The 23,644-nt window shown below is 40.4% G+C and overlaps 1 protein-coding gene across 1 annotated transcript in view; it reads right to left on the bottom strand.

Annotated features, from left to right (window-relative positions):
* The window catches only part of ARMH4 (armadillo like helical domain containing 4), a 118,407-nt gene that overhangs the window by 78,305 nt on the left and 16,458 nt on the right, over positions 1–23,644 (bottom strand). The window contains exons 3-5 of the mRNA XM_066342856.1: positions 20,830–21,084; positions 18,383–18,592; positions 1,043–1,300 (exon numbers count right to left, since the gene is read on the bottom strand). Coding sequence (XP_066198953.1) covers positions 1,043–1,300; positions 18,383–18,592; positions 20,830–21,084 — 723 coding nt within the window. The remainder of the gene's footprint in view (positions 1–1,042; positions 1,301–18,382; positions 18,593–20,829; positions 21,085–23,644) is intronic.

Here is a 23,644-nt window from a genome sequence, read left to right as displayed (position 1 = left end):
AAAAGAGAGAGCTTGTTTTAAACTCCCTAGTCATGCAGTAAGCAGACACTGAGATTCTCCCATTCCATACCCATTTTAATGCACTCACCGTTTCTCACCACTGATCTAAAAGAGGTTTTATGTGAGGGCAGGAGAACAATCTCTAAGGAATCAGATGCAATAGGATTGTAAATTAGAAGTTTCAACTATGTACTAAGTCACACTAGTATGATGTTCCAGAGTGATGTCCCAGACCAACATTCACATTGTCAGTGAAGTTCCCCCCAAACTAGTTATGTGACTGTTAAACCTAACCTCCGCCACTCTGAAGATTACAAACAAACTTAGCTGCTAAAGACTAAGAGAATCTCAGAGAGGGGGTTTCTTTGGAGAAGATATCACTTTGCCTCTGATTAAGAAAGTGAGTCCTCAAGGAATCATCCAAAGCTTAACAGTGTCTCTTCCAAAAAAAAGCCAGTAGGGTCAGACAGGGAGCATCCTGTTGACAGGGAAGAGAGCGCCAAGGTGGGGTCAGCCTGCATCCACGGAGTCTCTCGTGGAAAATGTGGTCATGCCCAAGGAGTAAGCACAGGGCAGTCTGCACAGTGACTGCTAAAGTGAGACTGTTTGACAATGGAATGCAACCACAAGAATGAACAGAGAAGTCATTGGGCTAGAATTTCCCCTCTGGAGTGAATTCTAAAAGGACAAAGGGTGACACAATCCATTTGTTTTCCGACTCCAGTCCGTTCACACGGCCTGTGAATCGTACTGGTCACACACACTTCCTCCCCATCCGGAAGCCCTGCCGAAGCCTCCAGCTGTCCTCCAGCTGGGAGGGGAAGATGGAATTCCTCCCGAAGATTAGGTGACCATGCTCTCATGAGCAGCTGGATAAAAAGCCTTAAATAGCGACATAATGAAGAAAAAATGGATAACTTCTTCCCAAAGGAACCATCCCTAAACATAAGCAGAAAATCGACTTTTCCCCACAGTCCATGTCACCTTAGGGAAGTAAAAGAAGGGAAGGGAGGAGGGCAAGGGACACACGCATGACTCTTACCCAGGCCCTGATTCTGCTGTTCCCACTCGATGGCATCCGGCACCTGGTAGGTGGCCCCCTCCAGAAGGTCCATGCGTTCCTGCTCTAAGCCAGGTTCCTGGGATGTGACACCCGGGACAGTAAACCCACGCAGCTCAGGGTCGCCATCCAAGCTGTCATCCAGGGAGTCCGCATCTTTATCTTCCTCGTCTTCTTCCTCGTCTTCCTCTTCTTCATCTTCTTCCTCCTCATCCTCTTCATCCTCATCCTCTTCTCCCTCTGCACACAAAGAGGAACATCAAGAAATGCAGTCACTGCACAGGAGTCTTTTCAAATGACCCAAGCACTACAAAATACTCATGCGTGGCCTTTTAAAACAAATTTTAGAGGCAAGTTAGGCAGCGTGAGTTTTATGTAATTTTGTGCCCATTACTGTTTTAATTGTTATTGAATTTATTGTGGTACCATTAGTTAATAAAATTATATCGGTTTCAGGTATATAATCCTATAATATATCATCTGTATATTGTATTGTGTGTTCACCAATCAAAGTCAAGTCTCCTTCCATCAATATTTATCCCCCTTTTACCCTCTTCTACCCCCCTCTCCTGCCTTCCCCTCTAGTAATGATCATCCCCTTGTCTGTGTCTATGAGTTTGTGGGGTTTTTATTTGTTTGTCTTTTGCCTAATTCCCTCACCTATTTCACTCTACCCCCATCTCCCTTCCCCTCTGACAACTGTTGGTCTCTTCTCTATATCTATGATTGTCTATTTCTTTTTTATTTTCATTAGATTACATATATAAGTGAAGTCATATGGTATTTATCTTTCTCTGACTGGCTTATTTAACTTAACATAATACTTTCCAGGTCCATCCATGCTGTCACAAAGGACAAGATTTCCTTCTTTTTCATGGCCGAGTAGTATTCCGTTGTGTGAATGTACCACAGCTTGTTTATCCACTCATCTACTGATATGTGGCCATCACTCGCCAACATTTTAAACTTTTAAAATCACAGTTATGTCAGATAATTATTATGTATCATGTTTATTTGGAGTCACATTTCAGGCAATATGAATTTTTATTAGTTGTGTTTATATTTACAAGGGTAGAGAAAAAAAAACCTTTCTGTTTTCTGGAGGTTATTAAAGATTTATCCATTGGAAAACATACTGAATTTAAAGGGAGTGTTCCTCCTCATTCACTATTGGTGGGAATGTAAAGTAGTACAACCATTATGGAAGAAAGTATGTTGGTTCCTCAAAAAACTGAAAATAGAACTACCTTATGACCCAGCAATCCCTCTACTGGGTATATACCCCCAAAACTCAGAAACATTGATAAGTAAAGACACATGCAGCCCCATGTTCATTGCAGCATTGTTCACAGTGGCCAAGACATGGAAACAACCAAAAAGCCCTTCAATAGAAGACTGGATAAAGAAGATATGGCACATATACACTATGGAATACTACTCAGCCATAAGAAATGATGACATCAGATCATTTACAACAAAATGGTGGGATCTTGATAACATTATACGAAGTGAAATAAGTAAATCAGAAAAAAACAAGAACTGCATTATTCCATACATAGGTGGGACATAAAAACGAGACTAAGAGACATTGATAAGAGTGTGGTGGTTGGGGGGGGGAAGGGAGAGGAAAAGGGGGAAGGGGAGGGGCACAAAGAAAACAAGATAGAAGGTAATGGAGGACAATTTGACTTTGGGTGATGGGTATGCAACATAATTGATTGACAAGATAACCTGGACATGTTTTCTTTGAACATATGTACCCTGATTTATTGATGTCACCCTAGTAAAATTAATAAAAAAATAAAAATAAAAATAAATAAAGGGAGTGTTCCTATCCCTTTGCAGCTTATAATACTAAACAAGCAAATTCATTATTTGGGTACAATTTTCTTTTCATTCTTCTTCTACATCAGTGAGCAAAACTCACAACCATGTTAAGTGACAAGCATTTAAATACACTCCTGAAACTCTTCTCTTTACAGAAGAGTGACCCAAGAAACTGGAAACAATTACAGCAATGTTCTAGTCCAACTCCAAAAGGAATTGGGAAATGGAATATTGATTAAGTACACTCAGAAAAGCAATACGGCTGAAAAATCAGTTTTATTATTAGCATGGCAAGAGTTAAACTAACAATTTGTCATTTTCAGTGCTTCAAGTGGGATAGGTTTAGGGCACATAAGACCCCTGCTTTCATTCTGTGTCACCAATTTTAACTTCCTAGGACCAGCGTGAGACCCCACCTTCACCATGGATGGACCCCTGAAGCCACTGAGGGATTCCAAGACTCTCCTTTGCTGCTTTGAGACAATTTTTCCACCAGCATTTACAGAGTTGTTGTTTTTTAACTTTTAAAAAGGTATTGCATCTAATCTTTTTTAATTCTATCCTATAACTTTGTAAAACTAATACCTGTCATTATTGCAAAAATTCAGCAAATATTTATCAAGCACCTAGTTCCAGGCACTAAGGATAGAAAAGTAATGTCTCTGCTGTCATAGAGCCAATATGCCCCTCAAGGAGACATGCAGCAGAGAGAGATATGCTACAAATTACACTCTGATTAAAACTGGCAAGAAGAGAAAATGCCAGGTGCTGCTATTTTAGCTGGGGCAATCAAGGAGAGCTTTTCTGATAAGGGAACGTTGGAACAGGGAATCATACCAAAATAATGAATTCTCTTGTGTAGTTTAGGAAGAGCATTCCCAGCAGTGGGAAACAGGGCATAACAATGGCAAAAGCCGTGAAGCAAATGTGTGTTGGTTGTATTCAAAGAATGGCAAAGATTGGGCTGGGGGGTGGCGGGCAGGGAGGGGCAGGGAGGGGCAGGGAGAGTCCCTCAGACCGTTGGATGGCCGCCACATACAGTGCTCCTCTCACTGACCACGAATGAAAGAGGTGCCCCTTCCGGATGTGTGGTGGGGGGCCGGATAAATGGCCTCAGGGGGCCGCATGCAGCCCTAGGGCTGTAGTTCCGGGACACCTGGTCTAGAAAATGAAGGGGAAGGGCTAGACAGGCGCCAGACCTGCCACCCATTTATAATGAATGACGGGGCTGCCTGTTGGAGAGCAAGCTGTTATCAGAGCCAGAGACAAAGCAGGGAGACCGATTAGGAGACCATTTCACAACTCAGGGGACAGAGGATGCTGCTCTGAGTAGGTATAGTTCTGGATGTGGGGAGAGGCAGTCTCATCTGGGGTGTAATTTGAAGGGAGAGCCTTGCCAATAGTTACAGTGTGGGATGTGGGAGGCAGATCCCACTTTACCAAAAATGGGTACTAAAGGGTCAAGAGGAAAATGAAGAATTTTTTTGAGACAACACTTTTGGGATGGCTATGCTTACAGCATTCAAATAGAAGTGGCAAAGCTAGAGATAAAAATCTAGGAGTCGTCAATGCATCAATAGTATTTAAAGGCTTCAGCCTGGCTGAGATCACGGAGTGTAGGGAGAAAGGGAAGTTGTCCCCCTGGAGCCCGGAGCAATGGGACACTGAGCAGTTGGCCAGTAGAGGGAGCTCCAGCTAAGGAGATGGAGAAGTGACAGCCGCGGTGGGAGCAAGACCACGGCAAGCAAGCTCGCGGAAGCCAAGTGAATAGAACGCCTCTGCGGGGCTGAGTAAGAATCTGAGAGTCTCTGTCTGGCTTTGACATGACCTCTGCCTTTGACATTTTGGAGGTCATTAGTGACCTGGACAAAAATTGTTTCCGAAAATGTTAGGGACAAAAGCAAGACTGGAGTGGTTGAAAAGAAAACCAGAAAAAATAAAATTGAGTAGATACAGCAAATGGAACCCTTACAAGAAATATGAAAAAGAGAAGGACACTACAGGGATAGCTGAAGGGAGAAGGGGGTCAAGGGTAGGTTCTTAAAATAGGAGATAGTAGACCTCGCTTGCTAGTTGACAGGGAAGATCTGGTAGAGGGAGACTGACAATGCAGGAGAGAGGGGACACCGGCGGGAGGAATGTCCTGGGAGAGGAGGGATCAGAGGGTCGCCCCCATGTGGAGCCCAGAGTCACACACACTTACCATGGCTGTGTGGTTCTGGAAAGGCTACTGAGTTTCAGTGTGCCTCAGCTGCTCCTCTGTGCCACTGGCACGCTTCCTACATCACAGGACTGTAACTTTCTAATCGTTATGTTTACTTTCTTAACGTTTGGTGTAAGCGTTCTAATCGTGAATATACCAGGTGCTTAGAACTCAGCCTGGCAAGGTGGCCACTCTACACGGCTGGCTGCTTTGCTCTGACTGTGGGGAGATGGAGCCAGTGCACCAACCGCTTCAGGGGCCTCCGCCACCCCAGCGGGCACACGTGCTGGCAGGTGAGTAGATTTGGTGATGGGAGTATGTGAAAATTATCTTCCTATTTCTTTTATTTTTTCAATCAAATAAAAAAAGCTGGAAATAAAAAGAACTGTTGGTGATTTGAGGCAAGAGGATAAAGTATGAAATAGTCACCTTGAAAAACGGGGGAGCGAATTCTCCAGGACTATGTAGTAGGACAGCCAGGCAGCCCTCTGGGCCCCACTTACGATGTGACAGGATAGGCCCTGGCCAGGCGGCTCAATGAATAAAGCATGGTCCTGGCATGCCAAGGTTGGGATTCGAGCCCCAGTCAGGGCACATGCAAGAAGCGATCAATGAGTACACAACTAAATGGAACAAGTTGATGCTTTTCTATCTCTCAAATCAATGAAAGGGAAATAAAAAGACGTAACAGCATAAATTTAAAGTGAGGCATGTTAAGATGGTTGTGTGTTTTTCTCCAGCCATAGTCAGCTCTCGGGTGGAGGCAGGGTGGAGGGACAGAGTAGGCAGAGAGATTTAGCCAGTGGCAAATCTTGCTAAATAAGCTCCACTAGGGGTGGTTTGGGACAGAAGTATTGATTGAATGTGAAGGAAGTGATTATAAGGATGGACCAGGCAAAAGGAACAAACTCTCAGCAATAAGATGATTATATACTTGGATTTAATGTACAACATGGCAACCATAGTTAACAATGCTGTATTATATACTTGAAAGTTATGAAGAGTGTAGATCTTAAATGTTATCAGCACCAAAAAAAAAGGTAATTATGCAAAGGGATGAAATTTAATTAACCTTATTGTGGTAATCAGTTTGCAACATATACATGTACCAAATCATCATATACACAACAAAATTACATCTGTTATATGTAAATATCTCAATAAAGCTAGAGGGGGAAGACTAATGGACCAGAGACTCTTATTAAAGAGAAGGTGAAGAGGAAGTTTAATAGAGAAAAAGTAATGAGGTCAGTGGGTTATGGAGAAAATTATCATCAAGACTATTTGATGGCTTTGCTGACTGACCTTCCTCCTGTAGATAGAAGTTGGTCATAGGCTAAAAAGTGTATTTGTAAAGCATTATAAAATCATTTTTAGGTATCTTTCCTCTCCACAAACCTAAGATGTTTGTGTTTGACAATATTATACGGATTCCCTGGAAATGCACAGGCAAAGGCAGGGCTCTGAGTTTTCAGCTCTTGTCCCTGAATGTTGTCTTCTAACCACTATCATCTCCCAAGGTAATTTCTACTTTGTCCTCAATGTGTCAGGTTAACTCCTTCTCTTTAAAGCAGTGGTAGTCAACCTGGTCCCTACCGCCCACTAGTGGGTGTTCCAGCTTTCATGGTGGGCGGTAGCGGAGCAGCCAAAGTATAAATAAAAAGATAGATTTAACTATAGTAAGTTGTTTTATAAAGATTTATTCAGCCAAACTTAGCAAAAATCCAACATAAAGTACTTGGGAAGTAATTATTATTATATGCTTTAACTTGCTGTAACTCTGCTTTTTTAATTTTATAAAGTAAAGTTACTTCCTTACTTTATAAATCACCACTACTGTGGAACTGGTGGGCGGTTAGAAAAATTTACTACTAGCAGAGACACACAAGTGGGCGGTAGGTATAAAAAGGTTGACTACCCCTGCTTTAAAGCATAGAGCTATACTATCTGGTCATCCCACTTGTGGGTATAGATCTACAGGAAATGAAATCATTATCCTGAAGACATCTGGACTCCTGTGTTCATAGCATTTCCACGAACATTGCAGCTTATTCACAATAGCCAAGGTATGGAAACAACCTAAGTGTTCATCAGTGAATGGATAAAGATATATATTTGGCCTTGCTAGTTAGCTCGGTTCATTTGAGTATCATCTTTTCAATTCCTGGTCAAGGCACACAGGAGAATCAACCATTTGCTTCTTTTACCCCTTTCTCTCCCCTTTCTCTCTCTTCTCCTCCCACAGCCATGGCTCAACTGGTTCAAGTGCATCGGCCCCAGGTGCTGAGGATGGTTCCATGGAGCCTCCACCTCAGGCACTAAAAATAGCTCAGTTGTGAGCATGGCCCCAGATGGGCAGAACATTGGCCCCAGATGAGGTTGCTGGGTAGATCCCGGTCAGGGCACGTGTGGGAGTCTCTCTCTCTATCTCCCATTTTCTCACTTGGAAAAGAAGGGGGGAGGAGAAGATAGGGGAGAAAAGATTCCAACCTGAGTAATCTAACTGCTACAAAGTCCAGCAGCTATTTAAAGGCAGTTCCCACCAAAGGGGCTCCGCTTTTCTCACTCCATTTTTTTTAAAACACAGTTTAGATATTTTTAGATTTCCAGAGGACAGAGACATAGCTAATGAGTCAAAGGGGAACTCTCGGTGAGACCATGTCATCTCTACCGCGGGCACTGGAGGAGCCCTAGAAGTAATACTTGTTACCCAATGTAACCTGTCCATCCTTGATTGACAGGAAGGATAGGATCTCACCTGTACTTTCTATCTCTTTGGAACTGCAGTGATTCATATGAATCCTTGTCTTTTGCCTATGCATTCACTAGGTTTAAGAGTCAAACCTCTTTTATGAGTGGTCCTTTTCTTTCCTTGACCAAGTCTCAAATTATTCCTAAGGTAAATAAATTAGAGCGCAGGAAGAAGAGGAAGAACAGCATGGAAAGGGACAGGGTGACTTCGCTGGGTAGAGGCTGACATGCATTAGTCTTTCTCCCACTGTCTCTCTAAAGGAAATGGCTCTGACACACCCCAGTAGCATATTTCTAAAAGAAACCTGTTCTGGAATGTGTTTTCTGGGAACCCCTATAGCAATATAACCAAAAACCACTGTAGCAAGACAGTTTCCCCACATAAACAGTGACTGAAGCACTAGAAACGACACTGCTTTTATTTTCCAGGGTTTTTTTAACTTGGGCATCAAATTGGGCACAAAACTTAAAAGCCAGAAAAGAAAAAACTAAACCTGTTTTGAGAACATAAAGCAATTATCCAGCAGATGGCGCTCTAGGATCACAAGGGGTTGAGGAACCCTAGACCTGAAACAATGACCACAGAGTTCAGCAGCCCACAATGTTAAGCTTAGAATTTATAGCCTTTCATTACGCTTGTAAATCTTAAATATTCCTGCCAGCTAAGTGCTTTTACATTTTTCCCATGTACTGTTAGATCTATACAAAAGGAAACATACAATATTTATGTTATTAAGCTTAATACTGACATGAATCCCAGAGAACTCACCATTTAACTGAAGAATTGGAATATTACTAATACTACTGTGTCTATTTGCATATTCCTTTATCATCTTTTTTTTTTTTTTTTTTTTTTTTCTGAAGCTGGAAAAGAGGAGAGACAGTCAGACTCCCGCATGCGCCCGACCGGGATCCACCTGGCACGCCTACCAGGGGCCACGCTCTGCCCACCAGGGGGCAATGCTCTGCCCCTCCGGGGCGTCGCTCTGCCGCGACCAGAGCCACTCTAGCGCCTGGGGCAGAGGCCAAGGAGCCATCCCCAGCGCCCTGGCCATCTTTGCTCCAATGGAGCCTTGGCTGCAGGAGGGGAAGAGAGAGACAGAGAGGAAGGAGGGGGGGTGGAGAAGCAAATGGGCGCTTCTCCTATGTGCCCTGGCCGGGAATCAAACCCTGGTTCCCCGCACGCCAGGCCGACGCTCTACCGCTGAGCCAATCAGCCAGGGCTCCTTTATCATCTTAACCAACTTCTTCCCCTTAATGCCCTAACAATTTACGGGTGTTATTTTCAGGGACTTTTTTTTTCACTTGGATTTATGGTTTTAAATTTCACACATATTATACAAAATGCTGGTTTGTTTATTGCACACTAATTTTACAGCATTCCATTATGCAAGTATATCACAATTTATTTATTTATCCTTATGTCAATAAACATTTGAGTTATTTAGTTTTTGCTAATCTTTTCCTGTTATGCATAGTGTGGCTACAGACTCTTATAGATGCTCTATCTATTCAAGAGTTTCTCTAGGGTGTATTCTTTAAAGTGTAACTGCTAGGTCAAGTGTTGAATGTTCTAAATAATGTTTAGATCAATTCCCTTAGCTCCACATCCTCACCAACCATTGGTGTTGTCAAATGTTAAATTTTTTTATCCAGTGTGTATAAAATGTCACTGTCGATGTAATATGTATTTCCTTAATTACTTATGAGGTTGTGCATCTTAATTATATGTTTGTTATCTCAGTAAAATGCCTAATCATATATTTACTCCTTTTTCTTTTGGGTTGTCTGTCATTCCCTATTGATGTTTTTGGAGTTCTTTCTATTACAGACACCTATCCTTTATCAGTTATACATATTATGAGAGTCTTTTCTAGTTTTAGAAGTTACACTTTCACTACCTTTCTTGTATTGTTTTATAATATATTTTTAGTTTTAGTATAACTGAATTTATCAATATTTTCTTTTATAGTTAGCAATTTTTGTGTCACTACTTTTTTTTTCTTTAAGGCTTTATTTATTCATTTTAGAGAGGAAAGAGAGAGAGAGAGGTGGGTGGGAGCAGGAAGTATCAACTCCCATATGTGCCTTGACCAGGCAAGCCTGATGTTTCAAACTGGCGACCTCAGCGTTCCAGATCGATGCTTTATCCACTTTGCCACCACAGGTCAGGCTGTGTCCGTAATTTTAAAAAATTCTTCTATATCATTAGTTCAGAAAGATGTTTTATAATTTTTCTCTAAGTTTTACTTTCTTTCACACTTTTTTTTTTTTTTTGGTCAGCCAAATATATTCAATGGGAAAATAATATAACTGCTCACAAAAATTAGGGGATATTTCAAAATTAATATGAAGCTATAAAATATCCCCTAATTTTTGTGAGCAGTGTATTTTTTAGTAAATTATGCTGGAACTATTGAATATACATAAAAATCAAAAACAAAACTCAACATCTACAATACAGAAAAATTATAGATGTATCATCAACCTAAATATAAAGCTAACACTATAAAACATCTATAAAAAAACACAGAAAAACATCTTTACAATATTGGGGTAAGTACAGATGTTTTAGGACATAAGAAGCTCTCACCATAAAAGAAAAAAGTAATAAATTATACTCTGTCACAGTTAAATTTATGTTCCTAAAAAGACATTATTTAGACAATGAAAAGGCTGAAATAGTCATTCACTTTATATATTCGGATTAAACATCTGTTTTTAAACCATTTGGAATTGACTTTTGTGTATCATGTTAGAGTCAGTCCGATTTTATTTTTTTCCAAACGGACAGCCCATTGTCCCAGACTGTTCTGACAAAACACACTTTCCCTCCGCACTGCAGTGTCATTCCTCTCGTACATCAAGGTCACCCACAGGAGGGTGTTTGTTTCAGTGTCCTCTATTCTGTTCCACTAGTCATTTCAATATCCCCGTCATGACCACACTGTGTGAATAGATACAGAGATGCTGAGAGCTTTATAGTCTCAATATCTGGTAGAGCAAGTGCCCCTCACCTCCAAATTAGTCTACTTTCACAGTGCATTGGCTCTTTGGGGCGGGGCCTTTTGCTCTTTCATACAAATTTGACCACTTAGTAAACTTGTTATGAATTAATAAAATGGAAAAATAAAATCTTAGTGTTACTAGGTCATTCCTTCTATTTTCTTTGGGGTACTTTAGTTTTTATAACCTGAAGTGGAGGCTGTTGAGCTCATTAATTTTCAGGCTTTATTATTTTATAATAAAAGGTTTAAAGGCTGTTTCCCTTTAAATATCCCTTTACTTTCATCTTACAGCATTTGATATAATAGTTCACTATGATTCAGTTCTAATTATTTTTCTTTTCTATTATTACTTTTTCCCCTTTGATCTGTAAGTTATTTACAAGTGTGTGAGTGTGTGTGTGTGTGTGTGTGTGTGTGTTAAGGTATGGAACAATTTATCTTTTTCTTTTTAACTTCTAATTGAATTGAACAGCCATCAGGGAATGTGGCCTGCATGTATCAATTCTTTGAAATTTATCAAGATTGCTTTATGAACTAGTTCATAGTCAGTTTTTGTAAACATGTTATGTGTGCTTAAAGATAATGTGTATGCTCTAACAGTTCGGTACAGTATTTTATATATGTCCTTTAATGCATGCTTTCTTAAATTTTATTTTGTTTGAAAACTTTAACAAATAGAATTCAATACATAAAAAGGATTATTATGCTTCATGACCAATTGGGCTTATCCTAGATACACAAAGTTGTTTTAGCATTTGAAAATCAATCAGTGTAATTCACCATATTACAGCCTGACCAGGTGGTGGCACAGTGGATAGAGCATCGGACTGGGATGCGGAGGACCCAGGTTTGAGACCCTGAGGTCGCCAGCTTGAGTGTGGGCTCATCTGGTTTGAGCAAGGCTCACCAACTTGGACCCAAGGTCACTGACTTGAGCAAGGGGTTGCTTGGTCTGCTGAAGGCCCACGGTCAAGGCACATATGAGAAAGCAATCAATGAACAACTAAGGTGTTGCAATGAAAAACTAAGGATTGATGCTTCTCATCTCTCTCCATTCCTGTCTGTCTGTCCCTATCTATCCCTCTCTCTGACTCTCTCTCTGTAAAAAAAAAAGAAAGAAAGAAAGAAAGAAAACATGTCTTCTTTAAAAGAAAATTCACCATATTACAGAAAAACCATATTATCATCTCAGTAGGTACAGAAAAATAGATTCAATAAGAGCATTTGAAAAAACCCAGTATCCGTTTGTGACCAAAAGTCCTATTTTAAAAAGCAAGTGTTAGCAAACTAAGAAAAGAAGAAAACTTCTTCAAGCGGATAAAGACATCTGCAAAACACCCACAGCCAGCATCATAGCCCCCTGAACTTACTGTCATACTGACGTGTGACTTGTTCCTTCATCTGTCCCAGTTTCTGTTTCTGTGCTTTTCTTTCGCATGTCTTCACTTGTCTCTCTGTGCCGCACTCTGTAATGTCTTCAAACTGACCTTCCAGATCACTAACTTTCTTATTGCATATTTAACCATTTAATTAATGAGGACTTTTCCCCAATGATTATATTTTTATGTATTGATATTATTTGGTTCTTTTTTAAAAATTGCTGGATCATTTGTGTTAGCCTCTTATTACTTGATCATTTTTGTGATTTTATCTTTTATTTCTTTAAACATTTTATACATGATTTTTTAGAGTCTATTCTGACAGTTGTAATATCTAAAGTCCTACGTGGGGAACAGGTCAATCAATTTTTGCCTTTCCTGCTGACTCTCTGTCGCAGCTGTTTCCTCGTCTGTTAGTATCTTATCGCAAGCTTATTTGCTTGGTTTCAATGCGTGGGAAACCTAGGGATCTCAATTGGGCATGATTTTTTCCTATAGGATATACATTTGCTTCTGTGGGGAGTCAGGCTGTGATACAAACCTGGAACTATTCCCATTTTGAACACACAGGCTTAACATGGGAATTTCAGTTCAGGTCCCTCCCCTGCTCCTTGCCCAAGTCTCCTGGTGTTACTAGTTCTCCAAGTTCTTCTGCATTTCTGGTTCCCTCACTCCTTAGAGCTCATTCCTTGGGCTCCAGCTCACATGTGAGATGCATTGAGCTAAAAAGTACAATATATACAATTCTTGGAGATTTTTCTGACTGCATATAATCTCATTCGTTCATTAAAGCACATGTTTTACCCAGGACCTAGTCATTCTCTGTGGTAGGTTCCATCAGAGTCTTAGTCAGAAGCTGAAATCCAAATAATGTGCTTTCAAAAGTACTATATCATCTATGTTTGAAGTGTATCTAAGAAGGTGAAGGAGAGCTCTTACTAATTCTCCAGTTTCAAACACTCATTAGAGCAGTTGTAATTTGGGGTACATTTTAAAATTAGATAAAATCTCAAATGTTACTGTTCATTAAATACACTGCTTGAAACATTTCTATTAATTTATTCAGCTCTCTCTTTCAGTGCCTCCTTACAGTGATTTTTTAACACTTCCTATATTAATAGATACAAATTTCGTGAAAACATCTTACTAAAGTTTAAACTTCCCAAGGACTCTATAATAGTACGTATAATAATTAGAAACTTCCTTCATTCCAACCTTAACAATCTTTAAAATGTATGTGTGCCCTGGCCAGTTGGCTCAGTGGTAGAGCATCAACCAGATGTGTGGAAGTCCTGGGTTGAATTCAGTTAGGGCACAAAGAAGAAGCAACCATCTGCTTCTCCACACCTTCTTCCACCCATGTCTTCTCCTCCTGCAGCCATGGCTCAATTGGTTCGAGTGCATCACCCAGGATGCTGAGGATGGCTCTGTGGAGCCTCTGCCTCAAGCACTAACAATAGCTTGGTTGCGAGCATGGCCCCAGATGGGCAGAGCATCAGCTCCAGATGGGGGTCACAGGATGGGTCCCAGTCTGGGTGCATGTGGTAGTCTGTCTCTCTATCTCCCCTCTTCTCACTTAAATAAAAAATAAGCCCTCACCAGTTGGCTCAGCAGTAGAGCATTGGCCCAGCGTGTGAAAGTCCGGGGTTCAATTCCTGGCCAAAGCACACAGGAGAAGCACCCATCTGCTTCTCCACCCTTCCCCATCTCCTTTCTCTCTATCTCTCTCTTCCCCTCCTGCAGCCAAGGCTCCATTGGAGCAAAGTTGGCCTGGGCGCTGAGGATGGCTCCATGGCCTCTACCTCAGGTGCTAGAATGGTTCTGGTTGCAACTGAGCAATGCCCCAGATGAGCAGAGCATCGCCCCCTGGTGGGCATGCCAGGTGGATCCAGGTCGGTGCATGCAGGAGTCCTGTCTATCTGCCTCCCCTCCACTTCTCATTTTGAAAAAATACAAAAAAACAAAAAGGTACATACATAAGGAGGGAAAAAGCCCAAAACAAGGTAGGTAATCTGTTCACTTCCAACACCAGTCACAAAATGTTTAGATTCAACCCACATTTCAGATAGATGTTTAAATATTTTCTTATTTTAATATTACTTCTTTATATTAGAAGATTCTCCTCTTGATAATATCATCCCCTATCTCTGGTTAGCAAGTGAAAAGGATCAGCATACATAACAACCCTCACAATCACTTGTCCTGACATAATCCCTTTACAGCCCTGACTCCATATAATCAGTGTTCTCTGGCATCTTCTATAAATCCTACCCAAAATTAAATTGAGTTCTTAATGGATTCAGCCCTCGAGCAATAATTCTAAGTTCTTGAGTCTAACTCTGTTCATTCAACAACCCACTTTGGGTTCAGATGACAGCCTTTCATGCATTTCCCTCCGGAAAGCTAGACTGAAGCAATGATATTCTGTTTCTCGTGGGTGCTGTGAAGAGAAAGATAAAAGCTATACTAATATTGTATCTATAAGTTTTGAGCCATCCAAAATAAAGCCTTTCTATTCAATAATGTAGTAGTCTTAAAGGATGTTTGCTTTAAGCAAACATACACAGAACTTGTATGTAAAAAATGCACATACGCTCAAAAGATAAATGATAGGTTGGTTAGGTTGATTATCATTTTTTTAGAACTATGTATGAAAGTAGGTTGCCCCTTCAGGTTTTAAAACGTGACTTCAAGGCAGTCCATCATAATATTGATTTTAAATATTTTTACAATACCATTGGCAATGTAAGCAATCATGATGACCGTTCTGAGTGCTATGTAATTCACTGCACATTCTTACAGAGCCCCCGGGTGTTGAAGAACAGAGATCTATCATAAATGCCAGAGAAAGCCTAATGACTTCAGGACAAGGCATTCAAGTGGCTTACCATAAAAGGCAATCGATAACTGAAATCACCGCCAGTTCTGGGTTTCTTAACCTGACACGTAATACCCTCGAAAACTATGCAAAGGTGAAAACTAACATAGTTAGTAATAAAGTAATAATGTGTTATTTTTCATCTTAATGAAATCGTAAATGTATTATTTTTCATTAAATTACTATTGTTTTTGCCATAACAGGTGGTGGGGGAGGTGGGAAAGAGCCAGTATTTAGTTACTAAAACCAGACAAAGGGCAAATCCCACTGAGTACTCTTTTCCACAACTCCCCCCACTTGTACATCATTTTAGTGGCTCTGCTATTGAGACAAAATTTAATCCAAAGCATTTCCAAGAACAAAGGCCAAAATTTGTGCCCATTCTGAACATAATTAGAGTGACATCCTTAACCTCATACAACAGTGTCATAAGCAGCAGTGACAGTTCAAGTGTACCACACTCCGCTTGATCTTTAATGTTAGCTTCGCATGCTAGCACCCAGCGGCAAAGCACAGAAACTTGGTTTCATACATATGGCCTCGAGATGGGATTTTCAATGCTCCATTTCCTTCACCCATTCCAGCTGCCTTCTGAACTGAAAAGTTACATGAGAACTGAGAAAATAATTTTTTAAATACTCTCTAAAAGTGAGTACATATGAGAAAGACCAAAAAAAACTTTTATTTTTTTGAATTAAAGTGAAAAGCAAACAATTTTCTCATAAAAGTGATATGAGTTCTTAAGTATCCTCAGTGGAGCTATTAAAGAAAAATATCTCTGAGATTTCTCCATGATGCCATTTAAAAAATGCATTTCCCAATTCAGCTCTAATTGACCAAATAAAGAAAAAGACAAAGCATCTTGATTTCTATATCAACTATAAAGCCACTGTAGAGCCGAAAACATCATGCAGTTATCTGAATGAAACCATACTTTTCAAATAAGAATTTCTCCTGAATATCCTATGTTATCAGTGGAAAGAATCACTAGGCCAGAGACAGAATTGAAAATTCCAGATAAGAAAGGAAAGATACCACCACTGTCTCTCCTGCAAAGGAAATTAAGAGGTGATGCAAATATACTTATATTGGAAATACTCTAAGACTGTAGTAAACATCCATGAAATTAAATACACACAAACACACACATATGCACATGAATACACATTCAGATACACACACATACACACAGTCAGGAAGATGGATGTGGCCCAGGCCAGCTGGCTCAGGCATCAGCCTGATGTATGGACGTCCCAAGATCAATTCTCAGTTAAGGCACACAGTAGAAGCGACCATCTGCTTCTCTCCCCCTCTTTCCTCTCCTTCTCTCCCTCTTCCCTTCCCATAGCCAGTGGCTCAATTGGTTTGAGCATCACCCAGGGAGCTGAGGATAGCTCGTTATATTTTCTAACAAAAAAATGTCATTTATGAACCTTGACAAGGACCATAATTTAGATCAAAAACTGACAGATTATATTCTCAAAAAGAAGTTGAAATTGAATCGTGTAGAAAAATTAAAACTCCAGGATATCTTAAACAAGTTAAGAAAATTCTCAGATATTTCAATACCACTGCCATCATCCACAAAATTTAAAAAACCATTGCAGTTTTGCAAGTATAAATTACTCTGCAATACAATTTCTTTCTTTTATTTAATAAGCTCTGCTGAGGAAGGCTGTCATCTCTAATTCGGGTTAATTTGGGGGACACCTGTGTTTTCCAGATGGTATTAAGAGCAAACAGTTAATATGAAACTAAACTCAAAGCCATATGACTTTTATCTTAATGTGAAGCGCAAGAACTGTTAGCTTCTAAGCTCACTTCTATCCATTTCATAAACCAGCATTCTACCATGGAATTCTCCACACACTACTCCGAAAATGTCATGTTTCCATGTCAGGAAACAACAATGTAACCCTGAAAGTCTGCAATAGAGTCTGCTGCAAACCTGGCTGAACCACATTCCCTGCAGTAGAGTAGGCGAAATATAAAATAACAGGCAGCCTGTGTCTTCACTGCAGCAAACACATGGCTAATTTAGTGCCCAAAAGCCTACCTGTCTTCCAGCTTAGTTTAAGAAACTGGGCACTACAAATCTCTGGATAGTCTGGAGCTCCAGCCAGGAGCTATTCACCTGCCAAAATGCTGATGAATTGAGCGGTCTTTTGTCATATTTCCAGTCTTCCTGTTTGTGCAGCTGTGCTCCAACCATCTTTTTCCTGCTCAAAGCCAATGTCTTGGAAAGTATAATTTTGCATGAACCTCTCAGTCTTAACAGGTGAGGAGACTGACTGTTTCCAAACAGTAAAACATCCTAACCCAGAGAGAGTATGACTAAAAGAGAATAACTCACCATTAACAACCAAGGCAGTGTTAGGAAAATACAATCCACATTAAAACTTCCATCCAAGAAAATCTGGTGACAAAACTGTAGTTTTCCATTTAAACCAGCATTCTACATCCAGACTGCATATTGAACTCATCTGAAGTATTCTTCTAAAGTGCTGATGCCAGATTCCATCCTACACCAACTGAGTCAGAATCACTGGGAGGAGGACGTAAGCATCAGGGCCTTCGCAAAGCTCCCCAAGGTAATCTCTGGCCAGGTTGCTCGATTGGTTAGAGCACTATCCCGATAACACCAAGGTTGTGGGTTCAATCCTTGGTGAGGGCAATCAATGTTCCTCTCTCTCTCTCTCTCAAATTAGTAAATAAACTCTTTAAGAATAATAAATAAATAAGTAAAAGCTCCCCAAGATGATTCTAATGCTTAAGTGTAGCTGAGAACTACTGATCTAGAGGTACAGACATAGTTATAAACAAGTCACAGGGATCACTTATTCAGGGCCAGCAAGCTTTTTCAGTGAAGAACCACATTGTAAATATTTTAGGGTTTGTGGGCATTTAGTCTGTCCCAATATCTGCTGCCCTGGCACAGAAGTGGCCACAAGCACTACATAAATGAACAAGTGCATCTGTGTGCCGATTACAGCTTTCTTTGGGAACACCAAAATTTAAATTCTATGTTATTTTTCCATGTCACAAAATATTATTCTTCTTTTGATTTTTTTTTTTCAATCCTTCAAACATGCAAAGACCATTCCCAGTTTGCAGGCCACACAAAAACAGATGGCAGGCCAGCCTTGGCTGAGCCCCAGCTTACTGCCTCCTGATCTACACTGCCGACTGAATCCACTTCTTAATCTGGTCTCAAAACATTTGCTCAGTGACTCCTTCAGTCAGTCCTAGCATAGATTCTCTTCAAAGCACGGATACCTTCAGATTCAAGCTGGTCCAGGCCGTAGGGGGCAGCTGTATTCACACGGCTGACGGACGGAACTACAGTTCTCTCAGAAGATGCGTCAGAATCATAAAGCACCGGGGAAAAGCTGGGTGCCTCCTCCATTATTCCGGGGGGTGTCACTGGAGAGCCCAAAGCTGGTGTGAACAACTCCTCGTCTGGCCCTGTGACTGTGTCCATTAGGTCTGCCAAACACAAGAGACCGGGCTTGACCCATAGATGACCAATACAGGAAATGTACACATGTGCTTTTTACTATTTCAGCAAGAAATGATTAATGACCCTTACACCAGCTCCCCCTTCCCACGCTGCTTTGCTTCAGCTACACAAGGCAAATACTTTACCTTGCAGGAAAATATTTGTCTTAAATCAGAACTTTGTTTTTAAATTTTAATCTCCCCTTTATTCTATTGACAATATTATCAATTTTTAGGACTTTTATTTACTACCAAAGATAGAAAATTTAACAAAAACTTACTAAAGTATATGCCGAGGACTGCTTTTAAAAATCAAGTCAAAGGATAAGAGCCTAGATCTGTGTCTGGAATATGCTCAACTTCAAAGAGGCCAAATTTAGCCCCAGTTCTTCCCAAATCTAAAAACCCGAGGAGAGCAGTACTTTGCAAGCCTGGTTGATCAGCAGAATCTCTTGAGGTAATTTGGTAAACGTCAATTTCATGCTTTGCCACAGAATCTCTTCAGTGGTGAAGCCTGGAAAATATTTTTAAAAGCTCCCAGGACAGGGATTCACAGTCTCACACATATTGTTGTTGGGAGTATAGACTGGCGCAATCGCTTTGGAAAACAAGCAGTGCCTCCCATAGGCGAACATTCATATACCCGATGGCCCAGTAATTCCGTTCCTTGGTATGCACCCAGGAGAAACTCCTGCAGGTGCACCATGGAGAATATGAAAAGGAATGCTCACGGCAGCAAGGTACGCAACAGCCAAGCCCGAAAGTGACCTGGATGCAAATCACCAGGAGAGGCTGGATGAAGACTAAGGGAATACACTGTTTCATAATGGAGGATTAAAAACAATCAACAAAAAAGAGCTAGAGTAATTAAATCTTAGCTACAGAATATTAAGTAAAGAAAAGTAAATCCCAAAAAGGCTATCTACAGGACAATACTATTTTTATAAAGTTAAAAAAAAACTAAGATTTTAAAATATATATATATTTTAGGAGTACATATAGACACAATAAAACTAAAAGAAAATCAAGGCAATGATGAGCACCAGATTCAAGATGAAGTTAACAATCAGAAGAAGAAGAGGTTGAGATGAGAAGGATCATGGGATTACATGTAGGTGATTGACAAGACCCTTGGTATGTGGGGGTGGGGGAGGTGAGGGGTTAGACCAGGGGTCAGGAACCTATGGCTCACGAGCCAGATGTGGCTCTTTTGATGGCTGCATCTGGCTCGCAGACAAATCTTTAATAAAAATAATAATGTTAAAAATATAAAACATTCTCAGGTATTACAATCCATTCATTTCCTACCGCTCATGTTCATGGTTACAGGTGGCTGGAACCAATCACAGCTGTCCTCCGGGACAACACCAAATTTTTATTGGATAATGTGTAACATACACAGGTCGTTGTATGGCTCTCACAGAATTACATTTTAAAATATGTGGCGTTCATGGCTCCCTCAGCCAAAAAGGTTCCCGGCTCCTGGGTTAGATGGTATTTATTACATTGTTAAAAATAACTCGGTTAATAATTAAAAGTGGACCTTGCTTAGACCAATGATGAGACAAACGCATGAGATCCAAAAGATAATAATTAAATAATAATAAATTCTGTATTATTCAGATTACAAAAATTAAAAATTATTGCCAATAAATTTTGTCAGTCTTATGATCACCCAAATTTGAAATTTTTGCTGCCTTTAAGACATCAGAAGGAAGATATGAGGACTTCTTATAGAGAGAACAATTTGTATACATTATTTCAAATCTGTAAAATAACCTGTAAAACAGGCATTATTGAGAGATAGGCATTATTAGAGATGAACAAACCAAGGTTTGGAGACATTAAGAAACTTACTTGAGGCCACAATACTAGTGAGGACCGAAGTTGGGATTCAAGCCCACATCAATGCTCTCTTCACCACACCCCCGGGGTCTTAGCAGCCAGGGCTGTCAAACTAGCAGAGAAGTCTCGGGAGGTGAGATCTGGCCTTCTCCAGCTCTTAAGATGAGCCACCAGATTTTTCTTAGGAACTAACCCCTTATTCTTTGAGGCTGTGTGACATCTCTCCAAATAAAAGCTCTCCTACCTTTCCTGGTCACTCTCCAGGCGAGGGGTGTGTGTGTACCCTGGTGACAAGGGCCATCTGCCTCACTCATTCTATTGCTTACCAACTCACAGAAAAGATTGACCCCCATAACACTGAGCCCAACTCCCTTACAGACCTTCCACAGTGGGAGTAACTTCAGAAGACAGAGGTAGAGCTGTCGTTGACACTGCAGTGGCCAGAGGCTCCCATCTTCTCGACAGCTGAGTAACACCAGGAACATCTGACGTGGCAGAGGGGGGCTCTTTTCCTCCCTCAGTCTCACCATTTTCTCTGGTAACTTGGACGGAAGAAACTTGCTGCTCTTGTGTCACCAACAATAAAGCAGCTTCCGCTTCTTGAACAGCTGTCGTCATCTCTTGAGTGATGGTGTCTTAAAAGAGGGGAAACAACATTTTAATATAGGTCTAATTCCCATACCCTAAAAAGTCATTATAAAATGTCAGATAGCTATTTCAGGGACTCGGAAGGCAAAGGAATCTCACAGAAACAAAATGTTCAAATGCTCTCAGTATTGCTGGGTTCAGGAGGAGTGAATCCATCTAAGACAGAGATAAAGAAGTTAATGCAAAAAACATAAAAGAAAATAAAATCTAAAACAAGAAGAGCAATAGCTGAGCTCCCTTTTATGAATATCAACATAATCAGTTTGTTAAGAAACAAATTATACAGAACTAAGTTACATACAAAAATTCTCAGAAGCATTGTATACATTCATTTTCCCATTGATGTTTTTGAAAGTAAGCATTTCGAACTAAAGGAATGATAATTCCAATAACTAATGTTTACTGAGTTTCTGTTATAGGCCAAACACGCAAAAAGCTAAGTGCGTGGTAGACATTATCTTATTTTATCCTTCTGTATGTAATAAGGAGAAGTAAGTACTAATATCATTCTGTGGAAGCCATATATCATAGTGGTCAAGATGCAGGTTCAAGAGCCAATCTGCCTGGGTCTGAGCTATGACTCAGCCACCGACTAGCTGTGTGAGCTTGAACAAATTACTTAACATCTCTGGGACTTGAGTTTCCTCAACTAGAAAACTGGAAAGAATAGTATCTATCTCACGGAGTTGTTACAAAGATTAAATTATATAACACATGTAAAACCCTTGAAACATGCCCAGTGACTATTTAATAAACATTGGTAACTATTTAATAAATATCAGCTGTTATCACCTGTTTTACAAACAACTTAGGTTTAAAGAAGTTAAGGAACCTGCCTGTGGTTACATAATTAATGCTCTTAACCACTGTGCTGACTATGCTCATGAATGAATGAATGGATAAAGAAGTTGTGGTCTATATATACACAACAGAATATTCTTCAGCCATGAGAAAGAAAACATCCTGTTGCTGGCCAAGATTTACATTTGCTTTTAGATTATAAAAGAGAATGAAACACATTTGTGGGATATATGTATGTATCCAAGGTCGCTTTCTTTAATCTGTTCAAATAAATTATTAAGGATTATTTATAAGGGTCAATACTTGCCCCTTTCTTAGGGAGGAACTATGCTGCAGATTTTAAATACTGAGCCACTATTAAAACTCAATTCCTAGAAGACCCTATTATCTCTCTTTTTTTAAATACTAATTATAGATACATAGCATATTATTAGCAAGTCCAGTAAGTCATGCAATGAAAAAATGGCATTATAGGGATAGGTGAAAAGGTTTTCTCTATGTTTTTATTAATGACATCATGGGACTTTCTGTTACTTAAAACTCTTTTCATTGGAAACCATTTATTTGCTTTAAAATAGTGTTTGTATGTTTTTTAATATAAACTGTTTCCTTTCTTGGTCCCCATTCAGTTTGAACTATTTTTCCTTTTTAATTAAAGAGATGTTTACATTTGACAGACTGATATACCTAGTTATAGAACAACATGAATTACAGTACATTTCATGCACAAGCTTCATATTTGCCCTCTGGACCCGTGTTTAAGTTTTGCTTTCTTTTTTCTTTCTCCAGTGAGATTGCAAATCTCTTGAGAGCCAGGATGCATTACCCTTTCTGTACCTCCAGCACCTAGGGCAATGTTCTGCCATAAAAAGATAATGTATAGTTTTATCGTTAAGCACTAAGCATTCTTTAATTTGCCCTCATTTTTGAAAGCATAATGAACAACTTTGAGAACAAATATGTAAAAATAAGTGTGCAGTCTATGGTCATAGTTTCACAAAATAGCAAGAAATATCAAAATGATTTGCCTGGCCTGTGGTGGCACAGTGGATAAACCCTCAATCTGGAATGCTGAGGTCACCTGTTCGAAAACCTGGGCTTACCTAGTCTAGGCACATAGCAATCAATGAACAACTAAAGTGAAGCAACTATGAGTTGATATTTCTTGCTCCCCCCACTTCTTTTCTCTGTAAAATCAATAAATAAAATCATTTTTAAAAAAGCCAAATTTTAGGCCCTGGCCGGTTGGCTCAGTGGTAGAGCGTCGGCCTGGCGTGCGGGGGACCCGGGTTCGATTCCCGGCCAGGGCACATAGGAGAAGCGCCCATTTGCTTCTCCACCCCCCACCTTCCTCTCTGTCTCTCTCTTCCCCTCCCGCAGCCAAGGCTCCATTGGAGCAAAGATGGCCCGGATGCTGGGGATGGCTCCTTGGCCTCTGCCCCAGGCGCTAGAGTGGCTCTGGTCGCGGCAGAGCGACGTCCCGGAGGGGCAGAGCATCGCCCCCTGGTGGGCAGAGCGTCGCCCCTGGTGGGCGTGCCGGGTGGATCCCGGTCGGGCGCATGCGGGAGTCTGTCTGACTGTCTCTCCCCGTTTCCAGCTTCAGAAAAATACAAAAAAAAAAAAAAGCCAAATTTCCCATAGGAATCATTAAAAAAATATCAAAATGACATAATACTTTGGGCCCAGGCCAGACAGCTCAGTTGGTTAGAACAAGGTTGCGGGTTTGATCCCCAGTCAGGGCACATG

The sequence above is a fragment of the Saccopteryx leptura genome, chromosome 6, assembly GCF_036850995.1.
Source record: "Saccopteryx leptura isolate mSacLep1 chromosome 6, mSacLep1_pri_phased_curated, whole genome shotgun sequence".
In the NCBI taxonomy this organism is placed as follows: Eukaryota; Metazoa; Chordata; class Mammalia; order Chiroptera; family Emballonuridae; genus Saccopteryx; species Saccopteryx leptura.
This window is presented reverse-complemented; position numbering and strand designations above follow the sequence as displayed.